This window comes from Aspergillus uvarum, assembly GCF_003184745.1.
Source record: "Aspergillus uvarum CBS 121591 unplaced genomic scaffold BO82scaffold_81, whole genome shotgun sequence".
NCBI classification, from domain to species: Eukaryota; Fungi; Ascomycota; class Eurotiomycetes; order Eurotiales; family Aspergillaceae; genus Aspergillus; species Aspergillus uvarum.
Window position 1 is genome coordinate 138,491 of NW_020291378.1, and position 18,952 is coordinate 157,442.

Genomic DNA, 18,952 nt, shown 5'->3' on the forward strand with positions numbered 1-18,952 from the left:
GAAATTATTTTTATAAAGGTATTTAAATAATTATTATATACAAATTCTGCTTTATTTAATAGATTTATCCAGTGGTTTTAATATTTGATTATAAAGCAGCGCAGGTAATATTTAAGAACTTAATTAGTCTTTTTTATTTGGCTGTTGGTTTGCAGGTGAAATATAATTAATAATTATTTTTTAATTTTAGTTTAATAGCAGAGATTAGATTAAAATTAATTTATAAATATAGAGTCTTTATTTATAACTATATTATACAGAGCTTTATATTTAAGCTTAATTTTTTAATAAAACAGTTTGGCTAGTTCTTCTACTTAAATTATATATAATACCAGTATAAAATAGTTTATTTTTATAAAATAATTAATAATTATTAATATAGAATCTATTTAATAATCCTGGTAGTATAGCTTGGGTAGTCCGGTAATAAAATCTATAATAATTTTAGTCTATAATCTTGATAGAATTAGTAGACTTTTAAACTTTTTATATAGTTAATATTTAAAAATAGTTTAATATTAACAGATAGAATATATTACTATATAGTTTTTTATATTATTTTAAAGACTAATTTAGTAGAACTTTCTGTAAAGAAGTTATTTAATTCTATTTTATTTAAAGTAATCTGCTAACAGATTATTATAATATTGTTATAGTAATTCTTAATATAGGTCTTCTATTTCTGGTATATAAAATCTATTTTTAAAATATAATAATCTATTTATTATAATTCTCTAATATTTAGATAGTTTATTTTTCTTTTTCTAGGACTCAGAATCTTGATTTTAAAAAGTTTTAATCAGGTTTTTTAAATTATTATTATATTCAGATTTATAAATCTTTTTAGTTCTGCTTGCTTTTTTTATAGCTATATTATTAGTAGATTATTTATAATTTATTATATAAACCACAGCTTAGTCAGCTGATTCTGTACTAGCAGCGCCTGTAGGCCTGTTTAATATTATATAAATATTAGATTTAGATCTTTTCTATAAAAATATTTTATTATATCTAAACTAAGATTTTCTAATCTTAAATACTGCTGAGATTTTAGATACTGTTAAAATAGATGCTAACTGATTATAGAGCACCCGCGTAATATTCTTATTATATAAGTTTTTTATTAGTTTAAATAGTTTAAATAAAATATTAGCAAGATTGCTTTTATCTGATTTATATTTAATTATAAAATTAAAAAAAGCCAAAATCATACACTAACATGCTTAATATTTATTAAGCTAAGATTAGTTTATAAATAATCAAAGATTTGCATGGTCCGATAGAATCTTAATAGAATATTAAGTTTTATTAAAATATTAATATCAATATTTAAAAAAATAAATAATAGCAAAAAGTTCTTGATTTAGAATATTTTAGTTAAGTTCTGAATCCGAGAACTTTTTTAATTATATAATAATTATATAATATTATCTGGTTGATTTAGATTAGATTAAAATATCTGCTATTCCTATATTACACGCGTTGATTTTGATTTAAATAGGTTGAATTAAATTAAAGAAATAAAAAAAAACAGTCTGAAATATATTAATAAATCAATAAAACACCAGTGTTTTATTTAGAAATAAATAATATATTTTTAATTTCTTGCTATTTTGACTTTTCTTTAAAAAATTAGTTAAGAATAGTGCTAGTAAAGAGAAATTGCAAATAAATCTGCAATAAAAATTATAAAATTCTAAAAAGATTTAAATATTATAGTAGATAGTAGATAACAGTTATAAAATAATAGTTTTAATTTAATCAGGATTTATTATAATATCTATAAAGAAAATAATATATTTAAAAAATTTAATTTATTATTAAAAGAAAGAATATTTAGATAGTTTAATATAAAGATTAGCTTATTATAGTTGTATTAATATTTTTTTAATATATTCAGTATATTTATATCTAATTATTGAAAAGATAAGAATATTATCTAGATATATAATATAAATAATATCGAGAATATTATACAATACAGAATATATATAATTTTAGAAAAAAACAGATATATTAATTAAACTAAATAATATTATTATATATTTAAAATAATTATAATATATATAAAACATAGTCTTCTATTTATTTTCTTTTTTAATACAGATGCAATAATAGGTATTTTGGATATTAATTTTATTAAAATATTTATATTCAGCTAATCAGTTAAGAATTTTAGAGATTAAAAATAATAGATATTAATTTTTTATTATAATTTTATTAAATTTATAATAATCCACGCATAGCTATAAATTTTTATTTTTTTTAGATATAAAGAGAATAGGGGCCTCTGCAGGGCTTTTAAATAAGTATATTTTTTTATTAGCAGTATTTCTATTAATATAATCTTTAAATACTAAAAGTTTTTTTTAAAAGAGGATAAATGGGCCTAAATAGCAGTAATTTGCCTTTAAAAAGATTAATAGTATGATTCTTGTTATAATATTTAAAAAGAATTTTAGATTAATTAGAAGAAAAGATATCAGCAAATTCAATCAGTTCTAGCGGAATAGAATTATTTTAATAATATTCTAATTTTTTATTATTATCTAAAAATCACAGTTTCTCTGGGGCTTTAATAATTATATAAACACAGGCATAATTTTGGCAAGTCTTAGTAAATTTTTAAAGACTTAATTTTTAGATTTAATTAAATTTAAACTACTATTGCTTGTTTTAGAGAGATAAATAAATTTTATAGTTAAATAAAATAGTTATAAAAAGCAAGATTAGAATATTTTGAGTAGTAGCAATATATAATCTAGTAAAATATTATTATACTTTTTTTAAATTAATAATATCTAAAAGAATATCTTATATTTTATAGCTGATAACAGAGATATGGTTAATAGCTTTAAACTATAATAAGAATTTTTAGGATTCTAAAAAAAAATATTATTATATAAATTTAATACTAATTAAATCATATACTATATAACTGTCAATATCTGTATAGATTTTTTTAATATAGAATATTTATATTAATATTAATATTTTATTGGCTGTTTCTATTTTATTATACAGGGCTGAGACAGAGAAGTTGGCCTTAGTCTATTTTATTTTTTTATATTAATTTTTTTAACTTGCAGTTCTTAAATTTGAGCTGATTTTTTTTTTAAAAATATTAATTAGCAAGATATTTGGTATTATTATATAAAAAGCACCGCAGTAGTTTTCTGATTAACTTAGAATAATTAGATTTAGAATAAATAAGTTAAATATTTTTATAAAATTATAACTATTTTTAGAACATATTAGACCCGTCAGATTTCTATTTATATTTTTATTTTTGTATATATAAATTTTAATAATAAATAATAAGAAATACTATCTTATCTCATTTTTTAGACAGTTAGTATATATATTCTTTAATATAATAATTAAAATTAAAAAGTAATTTTGCAAAGAAAGTATAGCTATATTTTTTTTAATAGTTTTAAAAAAATATTGTTTTAAAATATTAAGATAAATATAGAATTTATAAGGATCTTGATTATTTCACTGCCAAGCTTGCTCTAACTGGCTTATTATATCAGATTTAAAAATAATAATATTTTAAATAAAAAAGAATATTTATTTAATAAGGACAAACTACAAATAGCTGATGTTTTTTTTTTTCTAATAGTAATTTTTTAAAATAACAGTACTATCTCTGCTGATAGATTATATTTATATGGCTTACAGTTTTAAAAATCTTGCAATAGTTATTATAGAATTTAAATAATATTTTCTAAAAATTATAATCTAAATTATAAAACTATTCCTGGCGTTTTTAAATATTAAAGAAAAGTTCGAATTGCGGGATATCTTTGATCTTAATATTTATTTTAGATTTATTTAAAAAAAAAAGTTTTTTATTACCGAGTTAGTGCTAATTTGATATTATTATATTAGATTTTTTATTATAATTTAGTAATTTATTTTTGCATCCAACTGATGGCCTAAGGCTGCCAACTGGCCTGAGGCTGCGAACTGGCGAGCCTGAGGCATATTTTCAGTGGCAGGCAGAGCTTAAGGTGGCGGGCGAGCAGGAATGGCAGGCGAGCAGGCCCTGAGGTGGCGCCTGGCAGTGGTGGCGAACTGGCGAGCCTGAGGCTGCCAACTGGCCAATCTGCCCATATTGTTGACAATTTTTTTATAATTAACTCTGCTATTTCTTATTAAGCCTCTATATTACTTTTCGGGTTGTTTAGTATTTTAGTATTGGGGGGTTTTGCAAAAATATAGTAAAAAAAGCTAAAAATAATAGCCTAGTCTTTAAAATAAAAGAAAGCTGATCCTGGAACAAGTAGCAGTCTATTAAGAATCCAGGGTATACCTTTAATTATAGACACTAGGATTATATAGCCCGCTTTTTCCAGTATTTTTATATTTTCTATTATTTTCTAAACCTGCAGACCAAAGCCTTTTAATAAAAAAGATATTTCTATATGATATCTGGAAGATGAAAGAGAAGGGACTAAAGAGTGTCTTGATTTTTGAGGATTTTTAAGTCATCCATCAAATCCTTGGTAAGGTGAAATTCGGCGCAACTCCAAGAGAATTCCCCGCATTCTCAAAGGAATGTCTGAAGGTGTTTGTGCGCAATTAATGGTATCCATGTCCAAGAGTTCGATTCGACATCTGACGGATTAAAGGTACAAGAGTCGCTTTCAGAACTCTACCCAGCGGCTTGGCTTCAGCACCAGGTGATAATTTCAGATTGTCTTGAAATTTAAGGTGCAAGACAATTATTTTTTTCTTATCCTCGAGACAGTACCTATGATTTATTTGGAAAGCAAAACCAACAAATGGAAACCGTTGTAAATAAAGTAAAAAATTCTTGAGAGGACAAAAGGTTGTCAGGAAGCCGGTCGAGAAATACCAGAACAGGTAATAGCGGACTGTAGAAAGAGTGTTATAATCTGGCAAGTTGTTTTTGGCCATCGCTCTGTCAGAGGAGGAAATAGCTTGAGACAGCCGCAACAGTTCTCGACTGGTAGGTATCTTATCCAGAATGCTAATATCAGCCGATCACGGTTTCAATAGAAACATTATCCGGAGAAATAACGTTTCCGATTTTTACTTCAGCATCTCTTATAACATAATACACCCGTGATAACTAGTTAGACAAAAGACGCCACAGTAGTTGTTACACTCTACCTCGATAAGTATTCGAGTTGCAAAGAACAACACTAGTACAAATAAAATAACATAGAAAGAAGAAACAAGAAAGAAAAGTTATTGAAAGAACTCTATAATTCAAGACGAGTATCATTGTTGTTGAGGTATAAGCGTCAGGCTCATCGTATGATTTTTGCTATATGATAGGCCAACGTTCCAAAGCGCTCAGGTGGGGCGGCGACGGCTCAAACAAAAGGTGGCGGGGAGGTAGTGCGGGCGCGTATACAGAATTAGTAATTGGCGGTTATTTTTGGCCCAGTGCCCTACGATTCATAAAGTAATACAGTCTTATCACGTAGAGAATCGCCTTTCGATATTCATGGCAAAAGCCTTGAAATCGCTTATACCGAGTATCAAATTCTGGCAATATATCTGTTTTAAGAATACAACGAATCCAATAATATTTGGATGTTTGCTTATCAGGGGAATAGTATCAATCTTTTATACAAATGGTTAGTGGTTTCAGCCTTGCTGAGTCAGAAAAAAAAGTCCCCTCTTCCTATTTTTCTACATCCTGACCAGCTGTTTACGCAACATTTGACAAAATTGAGATCAGCAATATGTCGGTTCCAGAATTTAATCCAGATATCACAAGTATTACTCTGAACCTTGAACATTTAATTCATATCCCATATCAGGTGAATAGCAAAATATCGTGCTGTATGAAATGTACATTAGAATCTTTTTCTCTAATTACAGCCGCTCTGCACATAGCCCCTCTCAGCCCTGTTTAATTTAATCCTTTCTAGCCTTACTACTTATCTTAAATGACGTGTCTCCCTTAGAATGCTTCTCTTTTCAACCCTCATCAATTTCATAGCTTCAGAATTCTAATCATGGCAGAAGAAGATCGAACGCACGATACATCAAACAACACTTCTCAAGATCAAGACAAACTTCTAGAAGTCCTCAAAAAGGCACTAAGACGAAAACACTCGAAAAAGAATCGCATACCTCGGACCTTTCTAGGGAATGGAAACATTAACCTGAACTTTCTGAGATCCGAAGATACACCCTTGACACTTGTAGCACGACATCCCTCGCATATCGACATACTGGAAATGCTGATCGAGATTGAAGGGATCGACATGGACATTAGGGATAACAAAGGACGGACTGCTCTTTCTTACGCCTGCGAGCTGCATGAGGTCAGATATGTCGAAGTCTTACTGCTCAACAAAGCACATCCAAATCTGCAGGATCAAGAGGGTCGCACTCCGTTATCGTGGGCGGCAACGCCGACCGGCAAAGGAAATAGTTTTTCTGAGATATTGAAACTGCTACTAAAGCATGGAGCAAATGCTAATAAAGAGGACCTTCAAGGATGGATCCCACTGATGTGGGCAGTCTCCAAAGGATCCGACGTTATCGTTGCAGACTTATTATCTTCCAACCCAGGAAATGTTGACCACCAAGATAAGCAAGGTCGTACGCCACTTTTCTTAGCCGCAGAATTTCAATACCCAACAATCGTGAATCTTCTTCTTGGTGTTGGAGCCAATCCAAGTATTGAGGATAATGATATGGAGGTCACTTTGACACGAGCGATTCGAACACAGCAAAATAACACAGTTCGAAATATTTTGGACGTGCCTAACGCGGGTATAAATCATCGAATTCGGGGTGGCGTTTCACCATTGACGCTGGCAGTGAAGCTCAGACTCACTCAGGTCACAGAGCTTCTTTTAAGATCCGAGGCTGACGTAAATGCCGAGGATGAGGACGGCTTTACTCCTCTAGGGTGGGCAGTTATCAAAGGCCAAAAAGCAATAGTGGGCTTACTAATTTCCTTTGGCGCTGACTTGGAATATAAGTATCAAAAACACGACTGCTGCACGGCACTGCTACTTGCTACGAAACATGAACAGATCGCTGTAGTTGATGAGCTACTCCAACGAAACGCTGAAGTCAATTGTGCAGACGTGCATGGCTATACACCCCTAGCATGGGCAGCCAGGCAGGGATCTGATGAAATAGTGAAAAGATTGTCGGCCGAGAGAGACATAAATATAGACACCAAGGATCTAAACGAACGAACACCTCTATCTCTAGCAGCGGAGTTTGGCCGGCCCCAGATCGTGCGATATCTGATACAACAGCAAGCCGATATCAACTCCAAAGATCGGGAAGGGCAGACCCCGCTGGCGTGGGCAATCAGACAATCAGAGGACAGCACAGTGGTCGAACTACTTCGCAACAAGACAATTGACCTTGAACATCATGACGTGAATGATGACTCACCGCTCTTTCTTGCCGCAAAGAATAATAACAGCTTTTTGGTGCATATAATAATGAAAGCGGGTGCAAATGCAATGCGACTAGTCAACGGTCATACATGTTTCTGGTGGCTTGTCAAGGCTAGATTCGAGATGAAGAACAAGCCAGAAAGCTTTGTGCCTAGTCGACGACTCAATCCTTTCCAAATGCTCGAAATTGTTCCCTACCACTCAGATCCAGACCTTCTAGAGAACAATAGAACCTTGTTATCATGGTCAGCGGAGTATGGTGACTATGCGATGGTTCAGGCGCTTCTCGAACACGGTGCCAATCCTGATATTCGCGATGGACCACCAATAAACGCCCAAATACACTCTATTGAAACAAAGCGAATAGACGCTAGCTCAAGCTTTTCTAAAACACCACTATTATGGGCATTGATTAATGGTCATCTTGATGTGGTGGACATGCTGAAAGAAAAAGACTCTTCATCGTTACACCTGCTCATCAAAGAAAGAGAGCTTCTAGGTGAACCAGAAGCTTTGAAGCTGGTTTGTGAACTTCTCAAGACAGCATATGACATCAACAAGCTCGATTCTGAAGGCAGATGTACACTTCATTTGCTGAGCAATGTGCAAAAAACAAAATTTGCTAAAGCCCTATTGGATGCGAAGGATGTGAAAGTTTCCCTGAATCTACAAGACAATTCCGGAAAAACATCTCTCTATTACGCTTTGAAAGAGAAGAACGAAGCATTTGCTCGCATGTTACTCAAGAAAGGAGCCGATACAAGCAATATATCTGCCGAAGCTTGGTTTTATCTCAGCAACGAGGCCACACGATGGATCGAATTCACACGGCAAGATAGTGGTTCCATATCTTTGTGTCTGCACCCGGGTGTGGGGGCGAATGGTGTCGATCGATTGAAGAAAATCAAAACCAAACTTTGGTAAGAAGCGCCCACTGCTTGATGTTCTCGCTGACGTTTCAAGTCTATTCCAGAGAGGGGACCCTACATGGTCGCGAAAAGGGCCTAGGCTTGCTTCCCAAATGATTAGGTACGATTACTTCTGTCGAGGTCATTCAAAACAAAAGTCTTCGTCATTTGAGCCTTCAGAATCTCACATCTTGGTCTGCTTTCCTGCCGACAAAATCGACATTGAATCAAACTCGCACCATGCCACTTTTTCAGGTATTGAGTGGAATAAGGAGTCGAGTGCGAACGGAGACTTTTATACTTTTAGGAGTACATTGTCGGACAGTCGAATTCCTCAAACACCAGCGGAGCTCTGTAGCACTTTTATTGACCACCTAGGTCAGGAATGGAATGGTATATGCACTGGTGCGATGGAAACTATCAAGACGACTGTAAGTACAATCATTTCTATTTAATCTTTCTGTCTCACCTTTGTACACGATTGCTGATTTTGCCAGCGGCGTGACCAACTTTTGAGACAGGGCCGAGGTCAAAAAATAATCCAGATTCTTGCTCAGAATGGAGTGAAACGTGCCGAGCTGCAAAGAGCTTTACGCCAACATGTTGAGGGTCTCCGACAAGCAATCGACGAAGACACCACTATTTTTCCCGAACAGAAAAGAAAATTACAGGCACAGGTCAATAAATTTGACAAGTCGGTCAATGCCAAGGTGCTTGGGATTGAACGAGCGGTTCGAGAGCTTTTACAGATTGTGCGCATATTTTCAATCTGTTTGACTGCCTCTAACTTTTCCAAAGGAATTTGCCTGGATCTCAATCAGCGAGGCAGCAAGTATCAAACGACTTAGCTGGATTACAGTCAGTATTCAAAAATCCCTAACGTACTTTTCTGACTATTCCTTCCACAGTTTATTTTTCTGCCATTGATGTTTGTCTCAGTAAGTTCTTCTCTGCCGATACAAGGAACTTTAGCCCAATCGCACAAATCACGTTAGCTTACCCTTTGACTCAGAGTCTTTTCGGTATGAATGTGAATTTATTAGACGATAACCCAGACTGGCGATGGTATCTGGTACTGGGAGGGGCATCGCTACTTTTTACTGTCATTATGTGGACTCTTTTCAAGTTTGTGCCTGTAAGAGGTTGAACAACTGAAGAGCCGAATGTAGATGCTAATCAATGATTCGCAGATCGAGAGCTGGCTTGAAGCAAAGTGGCTCTCATTCAGAAGACCACGTAATGCACATGTTGGCTCAAAGGTATAAATGACTGTTTATTGTGCGTTAATCTCCGGCATATCAGTCAGTTTGATGTATCGATATCATCTCAACGCTGTGAGTAACATAAGAAAGCTCTGCACGCCCACGAGTCTGATTGCTTTATGTATATATTGCTACGGTACTATATGAAATCAGAGACCTTGAAGTTTCCGTCGAGCTTTCATAGAGAAATTCGTGTGCTAATATACTCTTGATAGTAATTGTAAACGTTCGAGGTAAAGTGTAATCCACACCTTCAAGACAGGAATTCGCCATTGATCGTTCTTTTGGAGCATTAAAAAGCTCGGACGTATGTGCGTTATGGCATTCAGCGTCGTGTCTTCATGAAAATATACTCATCGTTGCTGGATGTGAATGCGGACACCGAGCCTCTGGGCATAGCTGGGATAGTGTCTTTCAGATTCTGGGTTTTTATGCGCATCGCATTCCCTTTACTTGCTCGTACTTATGAAGAGAATATGCTAGACACGACGGCGGATGATCGTCTGCTATTACGAGCCTCTAATCTAGAGTGCTTGCTGTAGCTGATCTCGCTCTGGGCCGATTGAGAATATGACAAATATGACAGACTTTTGCGCCGCTGGATTCTTCGCTCGAGAGCAACTGAGAAGAAAGAGCTCTTCTGGTCCGCTTCTGGGAACGAAAGATGCGAGGCGATTACCTTGTGTTGTGTAGGTCATGTGTTCATGATCAGAATATCATATTCCTATCGGCTTATCTCCCTCTCTTAGTTGATTCCATATTCAAGATTAACAGAACAGGGGAAAGGCGAGCCATAATCATACTATTTCCTTAACACAATAGAGAATCAGTCAAACGGCCAACAGCGCTCGTACTCAGCCTTTTCCTCGTCAGTTTCAGCCAATTGCTCCAATATCAGGTCTTTCACTTCGTGGAGGGCAGCTTTGCACTCTTCATATCGCTCCCGCTCGATAAAGCCTTTGTCCGGCCACAAATCGCCCAATTTCTCCTTGACCTCCGCAACAAGATCAGTTCCTGCCACTGCACCATCGCTATCCTGTTTAATACGCTCAAAATCTGCTTCTGAAAAGTCGAACGGGAATGGTGTGTCGCTGGTAATGGTAGGTAAATCCGTCCACGTGTCTTGCAGGTCAACCAGAAGCGATTGGAAGTGCGCCTCGCCGTATTCAAACATTCGGTGGGCAAGAAATATCAGCCCGTAAGCTGCCGTCTTCCGAAATTCGACTACTTTGTATAGGTCTGGGTTTTTGGCATGCATAAGTTTCCGCCATCCAATAAACACGTTTTGAATGGTATACTCATGTACAGCCGTGGACTGTTCTTCAGGCGAAAGCCCGGAAAGATTCGGCCGTGGCGCCAAATCAAGCGTCTCAGGCTCAAGGCCACCCCAATCAAGGAAGGCTGGATCGGGGTTATGGTTAAAGAGGGGCGAGATGTGACAAGACTGCCAGTCAATAATACCCGTAATTTTTTCGGGATTATGCGGGTCTACAAAGACGTTGTCATCATGCAAATCATTATGCCAGAGGCAGGGTCTGGTAATTGCGGTATCCTTTGGAATAAGGGCATCAATGACTTGTCGGTACCATGCTAAAGCAGTAAGTTTCTTTTCCCTGTCTGGTCGGTAGAGCTTTGGCCCACAGAACAAGGCGGTCGATTTCGGAGGTTCTAGAGACTGGATTGCCTTTACCTCTCGCGTCCCGACTGCTTGCAGATACTGTGTTAGAGAAGTCCCTGTACACTTATTAGCAAATCTACAAGAGCAGAACAAACCATAACGTACATGGCCCTTTCTCGACGTCCAAATTTGATCGGCCTGCGTCACACCAATCCCGGCCTGTAGCCGGGCCAATAGCAAACTTTGAATCTCTTACAGCCTTGCCATCCTTAACGAAGTGGTTTCCTCGTAGTGGCTGCACGTCTTCCGTGTAATATAAACTGCCGTAATGAGAGAACGAAACGCTCAGCCATTGTTTCTGGAGGCGAGTCATAGCAAGAAGCACTTGAAGCTTTTGCGGTAGTTTCATTGTGCCCCAAACTTGGGACAGAGGAACACCTTCAATTTTATCCATGATAATAAATTCAGCCCCGACAGGATGCGTTTTAGCTCGCGAGTTCCACATGTGTACACGAGGCGCTGCTGTGTTAAGGATTTTCCTAGCCTGCCAAATGAGACGCCTTAGCAAAACTCGATGATGACGGTGCTCAGGATAACTTACGAAATCCATTGTGGCAACTTCACTGGCAGTAGTAAAGTGTGGAACGCCAGCATTCGGGTTGGGAACCTTGGCTATAACTTCTCGGCCATCGTCCATGGACATGAGGAACGCTTTGTTGAACATGCCGTCAGGATACTTCTTGATAGAGATGCATCTAGCAGCTCCCACCGATTCTGCTGCGACTCTTGCGAGGCTATTCATGTCAAATCTGATCTCTCGCTTCCGAAGGTTCTCTACCTCATCAACAATAAAGCGGCCACGCGTGAATTTAAAAAACTCATCGTTAGAGTTCCAATCTGACACGATGAGTAATATGCTGAATCGCGCTCCAAAGGGCGTGCATACCTGTCTGAGAAGAGCCTATGTCCATGCTCGCGGGACGGTGATGGTGGGATAAAGGTGAATCTTTAGAGGTTGAGTGGTAGTGTTGGTTTAGGCTTGGTAGTTTACTATGAATGTAACACCAAGGACGCGCGGATGGGGGTCGGCGCATTTTCACGAAATGCAAGTCCCTGGAAGATCAGGTAGCACTTGACCACGCGGGCATCAAAGTGTTAAAAACATCAAGGATAAGAATAAAACAAATTCAGAGGATGCTTCTTGCTGCGCAAACCGAGAGATAATAATGCTGGTGATGTGGAGGGAAGATTGCGACCGTAGGTGAGGCAGAGCAATGCAGATCATCCCCGACTGTCAAGGGATAGTTGAGACAGTCAACACGTGACCAGATGGAAGGCGCCAGGACATTTTGAGTTAGCTTATTTGTTACAAAATTATCCCGCCTGGCTTGTGATGGGGGCGCCACTCTTTTTTCCACCTGAAACCACTATGACGGTTTAAGGATTTAGTGATTAATCAAATTACCGCAATCTATCTTTCGATTCTGGAATAGGCATTATAAAAACCTGAAGAGGCCAATGGCTTGAACAGTCTGCTTGCTCTTGCTGCTCCGTCAGCTAATTCGCCAACTGTCACAAGGGAATTATGTCAACAACAATTGTCTCAGGGATAACTCTTACTGATCACCGAAATCATCGGCTAGAGAGGAAGTTCCTACCAAGTACATGTGGTATGGCTTATTGAAGGTTGCTGGGACGGAGAAAACGCAAAAACAAGGAGGCTGATACACAACGGGTCTTTCCGCCCTCGCAAAGCTGGGAAGTCTTGGTCGCCGTTTCGGTTGCTGTGCCACCAAGAACTTGAGTTCAAGTCCTTAAGGCGCCCCTTCGCACCTCAGACAAGACCTTGAAATACTGGAGACGGAAATGTACAGCGAGCTAAGTTGTGAGACTATATGACATGACCGTGCCTATTCACTTAAGTTCTTTGACATTTCCTCTTCAAAATCCCGCATCGCCTGCTCTTCTTCTTCCGGGGTCCTATTCTCTTTAATCTCCACATCTGCAGTCGAATAAACTTTGTGGGAATCTTGAGCAGCCTTTTTCTTGAGCGTGGAATCTTCCGCGTTCGAATTGAGCTGGAATTTGTACCGTCGATACTCCTTGCCAGCTTTCTTGACGATTTCTCCAGTATCAATGCGGCTTCCGATTCTCGCATCATGGTTTCCTCCGCGCGCTGGGGCAGCCCGGTGACCAGGCTCACCTTGCCCACGCAAAATCGTAGTGCGGCGGCTTTTCGACTGCTTGATGTAGGCCATGAGAGCCTCAAGCGACTTTTGGGTCTTAGAGGGCATGATAATAGGAGGAGAACTTGTGTCACGAGAGTTTTGGATAGATGCTGCTTAAAGAGAATTATCAGCATCGCGACAGGAGCAGGACTTGAACACTTACTTAGAGCAGACAGATGGCTGTGCAATGGAGTCTGTCTTGTCATTCTTTACATGTTGTCTGTCGTCTTATATATCCGGACAAAGACATGGAAGATTCATCAGGTAGTTCAGACTTCAATACACGCTGCAGGCAACTCGTCGGCGGCGGCCTCGGATTGCCAATCAATCTGGCACTAGCCTAACAATGATTGCAACATGTCTCCACTTGTGCAGTGAAGCAAGACAGCGTATCGCTCGTTCGTTTCGGATCCAAACATGGCTCATGGATGGTGATTAGGGCGTCCAAGAATCCTTTGGCCTGAGCACAACTCAAAATAAAAAAGTTAAAAAAATATAAAAGAAGGGTAAAAGTAATTGGCTGTGGGTGGTCAAACTTAGGCGCCAAGTTGATCCGGCTTCACCTAGCGGTGAAGTTTGATAGCCCTAGGAGGTTAAAGCATCTGTCTGTCGACTGCGATAGCACAGAAAGCGCTAAACCTTCGTAAAGAACTGGCTGGGCGAGCAAATAGACTGTCGTGCTGTATTGGTCACAATCAAAAGCGCCCGGAGCCTCGAGGATAGACATGTCTTCCATTCGCTAATTCAAATTATCTTATTGAAAACCTGGCACTTTATCTAAGCAGTTAGAAATGTTTTACAACCTGCTCGTCTTTATCACGTCGGGCAACCGCGGCTCATATTTGTATTCAAAGAATGTACGGACAGGAGGCAGTCCAGCTGTCCTTCTAATACCCTCTGTGACGACTCGCACGATGTGATCGAGCTTTATTGATCGATGGAAAGCTCACCCCGCAGTCTGTACACCAATAATGACTGTCAGTGTCGTGTTGCCGAAGAGCCCTCCTATCCATGAAAGATCTTTTACAGATACTGCAATAGACGTTATAGTCTAACCGACTTCGCTCTTGGATATGTAGTTTGACTCTTGGCTGCCATAGAATTGCTCGGGAAATTCTTTTATTGCTGACAGATATGGTTATTCAGATTTCGCGACTAATCGAGGCAGGGAGGCATAGGCCTACCACAATTCCTGTTCCAGCTGAAGCACCTTTTTTATCATTAAGAAGGAGAAATCGTATGAAAACGGAGCTAATGACTTCAAGATGTCGTGAAAACGCTGCTGGTGTTCAAGAGTTGATAGGTGTTGTATAGAATATCTTGATAAGATATCTCGTATTTCCGAGTGGGAAGGAATGTTCGGCCCGTAGACATACTGAGTTGTATTGATGAAATCCGTATCTGTCCAATTTAACTGAAGGCAAGACTCCATTTTCTGCTTAGCCAATGTTTTCAATCCCTCAATCTGATATTTATCAGCAATGACATATATTTCTGCATTGATAAGTGCCCTTCTTTGTTTGACAAGAACGCTAGCGGCTGCAGCGATATTATTTTCAGCACTTTCGGCACTTTCAGCACTTTCGGCAATCTCGTCGATAGTTGATATCTCGTTTTGTTGTTCTTCTGACTTGGGTGGCTCAAGGGTGCCTTGAACTAGTTCCTCAATAGGATATTCATACGAGTCTTCATAATCGGCGCAGTAAAGATAGTCGATCATCTTTGCAACGATACGTGGGTCATCTTCGAGCGTGACATGTCCGGTACTGGCTTCCTGTAATTTGTAAGAGAGAAATCCCATGTACGAATTATTTCCTTTTACCTGGAACTGACCACTTATGGCCTTATCAAAGAACCTCGACTGGGGGCAGACAATACAGCGATGCACTCTGAAAGTAAAAGATTCGCAGAGGACTGTAAGATCTGAGTATGCTCCATATTTGCGAATACTTCATAAATCAGATACCGTTCGATGTATCGCGAAGGTTTGAGCTCACCGTGACAACAGCAATCTTAGAGATTCAAAATCAGCAGCCATTCTCGGTCGATATATGCTTAACGTCGGTTGGTCAATCGTGAAAAACACAGCGATATATCAGAGAAGATCATCTGTCCTGATGCTTCATCACCCAAAGCGGGGTAGAGGTGTCAGCGGCTGGCCACGTCAGCTTCCGCCTCACTTCGTCGCCTTCTCCTGGCCGATCGGTCGCTACCACGCATCTCGTGTCATGTCTCTAGCCCCCTCACTTAAGCTATAGTCGATTAGTTAATGAGGGCCATTGACGACTGTAAAAAGATATAATTAGGAAGGTGGAGGCGCATAGCAACTGCCAGACTAGTACGTACCGTCAGGGTTTTGACTAATTTGCATAGAAGCTTTTTACTAGATTTTTAGTTGCAAAATCCTGGCTGGTACAGGGCAGTACGCGTAATTTATACCACATCTTTTACAAACGTAGACTTGCCCCTCTTTCCAAACACCGAACGAAAAAAATCACAACTGGCTCATTTGTGACTGCTGGAAAGCAGGATTATGGTTGAAAGATGTGTTCTGGGGAAGAGCTTGGTGATGTAAATTACGCCCGAAGCTGCCTGCCTGGGGTAGAGGCATGGTCCGAAGTGCCAATCTAGGGTCCGTGGGCTTGGTATTGTGAGTCTTTATCCATTGCGGAGGGATTGTGCATCATTGTTTTGATCTGACTAACAGCCCTGATCTACCTCTTGAAATGCCATGGTTATCAATTGTGCGATCAGTAGTGCGCCTAGAATGAAGCTTGGATTCTCAAAACGCTCGAATCTGGAAGTGGATAAATGCGTGCGGTCGGGAAGGCCAGAAGCATGCACGTGCTTCAGTAGATCAGCCGAAGTTCCAGAACTATGTATTGGTGGACAGCCCCGCTTGGACTTCCCGCTTTTTATTGGTTGTCCGCCAAGCGATAAAGAAATTAGTGCATGCAAATTTGATCCCCTGAAAGTGCCCAAAAAGGGGGGCTTTCTTAGCTGATACATCTTTTACACCCCCAGAACCATTAAGAGTCTTGTAGATAGCCAGTGACATATCTTCGCTATGCTTTAGTGTTTGCTTGGATATTACAAACATCTGCCAGTAACCAAAATTATCGTCAAGATAGTGTATCACGAATCCAACTCATCGGCCACCTGCATAATTCGCTCACCACCTACGGATACGATCAGCACCCGCATATTTCGGGCACTTGTAAGCTGAACATCGCTTAAATAAGCACCGAAACAATTCCAAGTCATCCGAGTCCGCTTGCTAAAGAAGCCGGACCTTAAACTTTTTGGCGCTAGCTGCCGGGAACTTGTTTGATGTTTAGTTCGCAGCACTACGCATAACAAACCTTCGATCCCTAAGAGAAGGTACGAGATAAAAGAGTTGGATACAGTACTATCACGTACAGATCCTTCCGGAAAAGTGGTCTTTTGCAGGCTTATATGTAGATATATTAGGGGAAAAGTATCCCAGCTATTGAATGTCAGTCCTCAAATAAATATTTCTCCTACTTATGAAGAAAACGAGACTGAATGTGCCGATGCTCGACCGGGTCCGAAATCGCTCACCCAAATTCTGTGAAACTCAACAAGGATCATGCATTTCTTTGTTTGCTACGACAAACATGATGGCAAGCACATCTCGGAAAAGTACCTCTCGTTAAAATGAGCTTTGGAGATATAAGAGGTCATTTCGTTTCTATCTTAATCGAAAAGAGATGATTATTCACCTTTGTTCGTTGATAATTTGTTGTATTGTGGGCATATAAGTTGCTTCTACCGGGTGGTGAGTATAGATATTCTCTTTCCAATAAAGCTCTAGATATTAACATGACTTACGAGTCACCAAAAAAATGGCTAAGACCCCAGCATTTCGGCCCTTACTCCCTGCTGCTACACCGCCATCTCGAATCCTGAGTGCAAAGGGTTCTGGTTCGACACAGACTCGTCGATCCTCAGCCTGTCTAAAGTGTCGTGAGAAACGTGTAAAGGTAAGATATCTCAGCTGCAGTCGATCCAACGCTACTGACCGCTGATTATATCTAGTGCGTCGGTTCATCGCCTTGCCAAGCCTGCACCGAAACCGGAACAGCCTGCATCTTCGAGCCGTCTAGAGATAGACGTAGGAAGTCAGCTCTCATTTATGCAGAGCAGTCTGCTCAGAGATATCAGGAAATCTTGAAGCAGCTAATATGCACTTTGATGTTTGGTAATGATGAACAGATCTCTGCGTTGAAGGAATATGTCAGATACCATGCTTCTGTAGAGAGTTGCTTAGACCTCCTGGATTCGGAGTACCAGCCAAGCTCAACACCCTCAGAGACAAGGTAGTGGAGAAGATTGGGACTCAAAGCCTACTAGAATACTGGTTTGCACCCGTCTACCATCACATTCAGCAAACGTCAATCTTTACTTTGCTGAGTACTCTATACCAACAATTGAGAAAGGCTCATGCGCAACTTTCGCAACTTTCAATCCAATATTAGCATTTTTGTTCCAGCAAAACAACTAGCTTGACTATGCTATCGCTATTGCTCTATTTCTTTGGTTTGACAAGCTCCGCCCTTATAAGACAACTTTGCCTTCTATTAGACACTGCAGCCATTTACTTTACACTGCATATAACCAATAAACCATAGAACCCCTGGTTGTGAGTACAGCAATTGCTTGTCGCCAAAGGGGTAGCAGCTTGTTAAAATATTGAGGATAGGATAAAAATGCTTACCTATGCACCCTTACAACGCCTAAGTAAATTGGACTTGCTGTGTTGGTCACTCGAAATATGAAATATAACAGCGTCCTGATGAATAATACCTGTATTGTTGTTATAAAAGTGACAAGTGGTACTTAAATCTTGTTATTAAGTATCCCCTGGATTAAATGCATCTGAAGCTCTGTACTTGCCCGCTGAATAAAATCAAGGATCCGAAGCCATGCGATGTGTACATCTCTTGTAGTAGTATCTTCCCTGTTGGTCGGAGTTACGGCCGGATAAGAGAATTCTCTTAGACCTGTAGCACGCTCATAGTCTGCTGCAGTAGCCCCTGTAGAAAGTTATTAGTATAAGGATATATCTCAATCAAGATTGTGAACAATATGAAAACTTACATGGACCCCGATTAAAGTCCATCATGAGCCTTCCGTCATCACTGTTCTGTCTACTCACCGAAGGGCCAATCGTAAAGCGATCGTCCGCAATGTTTTCTCCTGATTTGACGGTGTATTCAAGGCTTGGACTCGTTGATCCAATATCGTGCTTGTAATATAGGCTTCCATAATGCGAGAAAGAGATATTTAACCACATTTCTTGATAAGTCGCAATGCTCTGGACAATCCTGAACTTTGCACCAACTTCAAGTTGATCCCATAACTTACTTAATGGAACACCGGGTACATTTTCCATCAAGATGTATTCGGCCCCGACGTCATTTTTGGACGTGGAACTCCAAGCCAGAACATGTGGGATAGGTATTTTAAGAACGTTTCACAGCTGCAGGGTATCAGCATGTAAAAT

General features: G+C 38.8%; 6 protein-coding genes across 6 annotated transcripts; 2 read left to right on the forward strand and 4 right to left on the reverse strand.

Annotated features, from left to right (window-relative positions):
- Positions 1–6,686: 6,686 nt before the first annotated feature.
- On the forward strand, positions 6,687–7,151 carry BO82DRAFT_295708 (ankyrin repeat domain-containing protein; the record flags this gene model as incomplete). Its single annotated transcript, XM_025631878.1, has 1 exon — positions 6,687–7,151. A coding segment is annotated over one exon (465 nt), but the record flags the coding sequence as incomplete, so codon positions are not given.
- A 3,254-nt stretch (positions 7,152–10,405) lies between these two features.
- On the reverse strand, positions 10,406–12,168 carry BO82DRAFT_378680 (phosphotransferase family protein; the record flags this gene model as incomplete). Its single annotated transcript, XM_025637640.1, has 4 exons — positions 10,406–11,313; positions 11,363–11,741; positions 11,799–12,094; positions 12,144–12,168. 4 exons carry the CDS (start codon positions 12,166–12,168, stop codon positions 10,406–10,408), a joined length of 1,608 nt encoding a protein of 535 aa, XP_025486847.1.
- An 863-nt stretch (positions 12,169–13,031) lies between these two features.
- Positions 13,032–13,491, reverse strand: BO82DRAFT_369227 (uncharacterized protein; the record flags this gene model as incomplete). Its single annotated transcript, XM_025637155.1, has 2 exons — positions 13,032–13,051; positions 13,116–13,491. The coding sequence occupies 2 exons, from the start codon at positions 13,489–13,491 to the stop codon at positions 13,032–13,034; spliced, it is 396 nt and encodes a 131-aa protein (XP_025486848.1).
- Positions 13,492–14,419: 928 nt separating this feature from the next.
- On the reverse strand, positions 14,420–15,806 carry BO82DRAFT_346685 (BTB/POZ domain-containing protein). Its single transcript, XM_025633765.1, has 4 exons — positions 15,772–15,806; positions 15,423–15,711; positions 15,248–15,374; positions 14,420–15,199 (listed from the first exon to the last, which is right to left on the reverse strand). Exons 2-4 carry the CDS (start codon positions 15,461–15,463, stop codon positions 14,606–14,608), a joined length of 762 nt encoding a protein of 253 aa, XP_025486849.1. The 5' UTR covers positions 15,464–15,711; positions 15,772–15,806; the 3' UTR covers positions 14,420–14,605.
- Positions 15,807–17,253: 1,447 nt separating this feature from the next.
- On the forward strand, positions 17,254–17,769 carry BO82DRAFT_396005 (Zn(II)2Cys6 transcription factor domain-containing protein; the record flags this gene model as incomplete). The annotated part of the gene is made up of 2 exons (XM_025638817.1): positions 17,254–17,429; positions 17,485–17,769. The coding sequence occupies exons 1-2, from the start codon at positions 17,292–17,294 to the stop codon at positions 17,767–17,769; spliced, it is 423 nt and encodes a 140-aa protein (XP_025486850.1). The 5' UTR covers positions 17,254–17,291.
- A 748-nt stretch (positions 17,770–18,517) lies between these two features.
- Positions 18,518–18,919, reverse strand: BO82DRAFT_295793 (uncharacterized protein; the record flags this gene model as incomplete). Its single annotated transcript, XM_025631880.1, has 1 exon — positions 18,518–18,919. A coding segment is annotated over one exon (402 nt), but the record flags the coding sequence as incomplete, so codon positions are not given.
- Between the last annotated feature and the right edge of the window lie 33 nt (positions 18,920–18,952).